At 38.9% G+C, this 3,921-nt stretch overlaps 1 protein-coding gene across 1 annotated transcript; it reads right to left on the reverse strand.

Moving 5' to 3' along the window:
* Window positions 1–245: 245 nt before the first annotated feature.
* LOC114393007 (spindle pole body component 110-like) lies at window positions 246–3,357 on the reverse strand. Its single transcript, XM_028354264.1, has 2 exons — window positions 2,977–3,357; window positions 246–2,762 (listed from the first exon to the last, which is right to left on the reverse strand). The coding sequence occupies exons 1-2, from the start codon at window positions 3,019–3,021 to the stop codon at window positions 513–515; spliced, it is 2,295 nt and encodes a 764-aa protein (XP_028210065.1). The 5' UTR covers window positions 3,022–3,357; the 3' UTR covers window positions 246–512.
* Between the last annotated feature and the right edge of the window lie 564 nt (window positions 3,358–3,921).

Genomic DNA, 3,921 nt, shown 5'->3' on the forward strand with positions numbered 1-3,921 from the left:
ATATATATATATATATATATATATATATATATATATATATATATATATATATATATATATATATATATATTAACATACTTCTACATAAATAAAAATATTACTCTATTTATAATTATTTATATTAATATACCAATTTATAATTTTTACTATGATAATAGCTAATAAATATAAATTATTATTATTATATATAATAAATATATTATTCATAATGTACATAATGAAAAATTCACTACATATTATAATAATAATAATAAAGAGGAGGAGAGATCATCCTTTAAGAGTAACACTAAAATAGTAACTCCTCATGTAATGATTGTACGTACATATCTTGTAGTAGAGTACCAAAAACAGATGTGATCACTATCTGTACATTGTACATATCTTGCAAACTAAGGGAAGATTTTATGATCTACCAAGGGACAAGTTAGCCTTGCAATGGCTTTGGGAGCAAAAAGATATCAAAATACAATACCCCCCAACACACACACAACTTTCTTCATTACCTCTCTCTCTTAGTTTGCAGGAACAATACCCGCCTGCATCACAAGCTGCTCAGACAAAGATGAGAGGCGAGCAACTCTTGCTTTTACCTCTTCGAAACATTCAGGGTTATTGGTGTCGGGGATCAAATCGGGGGCTTTATTACCATCAGGGACACTGATGTAGTTATCAGCTTCAACACTCATGATAGCTTTGTTCAGAAGTTGTCGACTCATTTCAGCCAGTTTTTGTAGTGCATTGGTGGCAGCTTCAACTTCAAGCTGAGCTGCCTCAAGCTGAAGTTTCTCAATTGCCAAATCTCCTAAGCTTTTCTCGCCAATTCTCTCCTGTGCCCAAGCATACAGCCTTTTAAGATCATTGGAGTCTTCTGTCACTTCTTCCCTTACTTTTTTCAACTCTTCCTCTTTTGAGTCCAATCTTGAAAGTGTCATCTTCAGCTCCTCATCTTTTATCGTTAGAGCCCTCTGTGCAGCAAGAACTTCCATCTCCTTTTCTTTTAAGGTTACCTTGGCCAACTCAAGCTCATTCTCAAGGCTTTTTTGTTGCCATTTCAATTCATTAGCAGGTTTCTCCAATAGTTGATCAAGTAGTTGGTTACCCATTTCATCTAGTAGTGGTTTTGATGAGTTCATATCTTCATCCTTAATGGAAGCAACAAGTCTGTTTGTGAGATCTAAAATTCTTTCTACCACAGTTTCAGCCTCAAAAGCCTTCTGGTTTGTATTATTCAACTTGTTCTGGATTACCTTCACATGCTCATCTTTGTCCCTTAGCATACTGTTTGCTTCAATGAGCTGGGTTTCTTTACTGTGCATAAGCATCTTAAGATCATAGATTTCCTGGTTAACATCCCCCAGCATTTTCCTAGCACTGGAAAGCTCCAAGTCTTTCTCCTCCAAGATACCCTGAAGAGAAGCCTTTTCAGATTTCAAACGCTGGATTTCTAGCTTAGCATCAACAAGCTCTGACTCTTTAACCTGAAGAACGGCACTTGTTTCTCTAAACTCGGCAGTTTTCTTCTCCAATTCCTCTTGAAGCAAAGCCACTTCTTTGACTGCCTGCTCCAAAGAAGTTCTCTCTTTCTTCAGCTCCTCCTCCAACTCACTAATAAGCTCCTTTTCCATCTTCAGATCCCGTTCAAGCTCTCTGTTCCGAGACTCTGCAACCCTGAGTTTCGTTCTCTCACTCTCCACTTCAATCTGTGCATCCTTCAAATTTTCCATGTAGGACATCACACTTGCCCTCTGCTCCCCAAGCTCACTCAGCTGCAGTTCCAACAACCGCTCCTGCTCCTCCATTTTGCTTCTGGAAGATGCCAACGCTTGCTGAGACGAAACTAATTCAGACCTCACATCATTGAGAAGCTTCTTCACCCTCCTGAAATCCTCCAAGGTCTCACTACTCTCCTCAGCATGCCTCGCAGCATCCTCACCCAGCCTCTTCAGCTCCTCCTGCGCCAACATCCAGTCCATTGCCTGCTTCTCCAAATTCGCCTCAGCCACCCTCAGCTTCTCCCTCTCAACCTCCCTCTGAACCAACAAAACCTCAATCTCCTCCTCTTTCTCTCGAACCACCCTCTTTAGCTCCTCAAGCTCAGCCTCCTGCTTCTTCATAACCTCATTCGCTTCATCCAGAATCCTCCCCTTCTCTCTAAGCTCAGAATCAAAATTCGCAGCCTCGCGACTCCTCTCCTCCAATTCAACCCTGATTTTCTCCACTTCCCCTTCCTTCAACCCCAGCGCATACTTCACCGCATCGATCTCACTATCGCGACCCCTAACCCTAAGCTTCAGCTCCTCAATCTCCCCCGCCTGAGAAACCAATTTAACCATTGTCTCCTTCATCTCCTCCTCAAGCTTCTCATACCTAATCCTAGCAGCCTCAATTTCACTCTCTTGCCGCTCCAGCTCCTCCTTCGTGAGCTTCAACTTACTATTCTCCAACAACACCGTCCTCTCCGCCTCCATCAAGTGATCCTCCTTCATCTTCAGCGCCGCCAGCGCCGCCTCGAGATCCGATTCAAGAATCCGAAGATCCGGTTCATCTCCGGTTATCCGGTTCTCCGTGAACAGTCTCTCGAACAAAACCCTAGCAGACTCCGCCGCTCCGTAATCGTCGTTCACGCTTGCGCTAGGCCGGTTGTCGTTCAACACCGACCTAACACTGTTCCGTAAACGACGACATCTTCTTCCGCCGTTCGACGAGAAACCTATTCGGCTACTGCTATGGTGCCTCCTATTGAACCTAACAGAGCAAAACAACTACACAAACACAACAAAACCGTTCCACGTCACATTCAAATCGGATACCCGAAACACACAAACTCGTTTCGAAAATCATAATTAATTAATCGAATCTTAGTAATTGTAGATATTAATCTGCAGAGTTTTAGATTCTTTTTCTCTTAACACACTTTCTTTTTCTATGAAAACCAAACTAATTAATAACAAGAACGAAGCGAATAGAGAGAGGAACCTGAGAGTGAGAAGAGGTAGGGCGAATTGAAGCGGAGAAAGCCATGGATGATGAGTTGATGATGAGTGGTGCATTGCAGTTAATCGGCGATTGAAGGTTTTTTCATCATCAAGCGTTGTTCGTTGAAGCTGTGGAGAGGAACATAGCTACAACGAACATGGTTTTAATGCGAAAGAAGAAGAAGAAAAAGAAAGAGAGAAAAAGCGAAGGGTTATTCTAACATAAGGAGGAAAATGATTGGAATGGAGGGAAAAGTGTTGTTTAACTAACGAGCCAGTAGGTGAAGAGATTAGAAGTGTGAAATGAAAGCTATTGAGATAATAAATGGCAATAGCTGTATGTAGCAGTGTGTGCTCTCAGAAAGGAATCGGATAAAGAAAAACGAGAAACTTGACGTGTCCCTCGCGGTCACAGAAAGGAATCCCTCTCACGGGTTTATTTCAACCACTAATAATAAACTTGTAATAAAGCATGAAAAGAACAACAATAGTTGTGGCCATAATTTGTACTAATTTGCATGAAATTTATGACGAAAAAAGTGGTTGTATTTAGACACTGATTGTTTAAGGAGTTTTGTTAATCAGTTTCTTTAAAAATTAATTAATAAAAGACAAAATTAATGTAATTATTCTTTTAGTGTTTTTATTATTATTATTTTGTAATTAGAATTGAGGAAACAACCAATGAGTAAATCAATTGATACAAATTTATTTAGTTTAATTTTTAAAGGAAATTTAGTTTAATTAATAATCTTAAGTTTGAGTTTTAGATTTATATTTTGCTTAAATTTTAAAAGAAAAGTACTGTTCTATGATAATTATATTAGGATCAGCATATGATCTCTTATAGAAGATATGTGTAGTCTATATTAAAAAAATAATTAAGGTTTTATCTTAATATTTTATGTAATAAAAAGTTGTATTAAACATTAACACAAGTATATTG

This window comes from Glycine soja, chromosome 17 (assembly GCF_004193775.1).
Source record: "Glycine soja cultivar W05 chromosome 17, ASM419377v2, whole genome shotgun sequence".
Lineage (NCBI taxonomy): Eukaryota > Viridiplantae > Streptophyta > Magnoliopsida > Fabales > Fabaceae > Glycine > Glycine soja.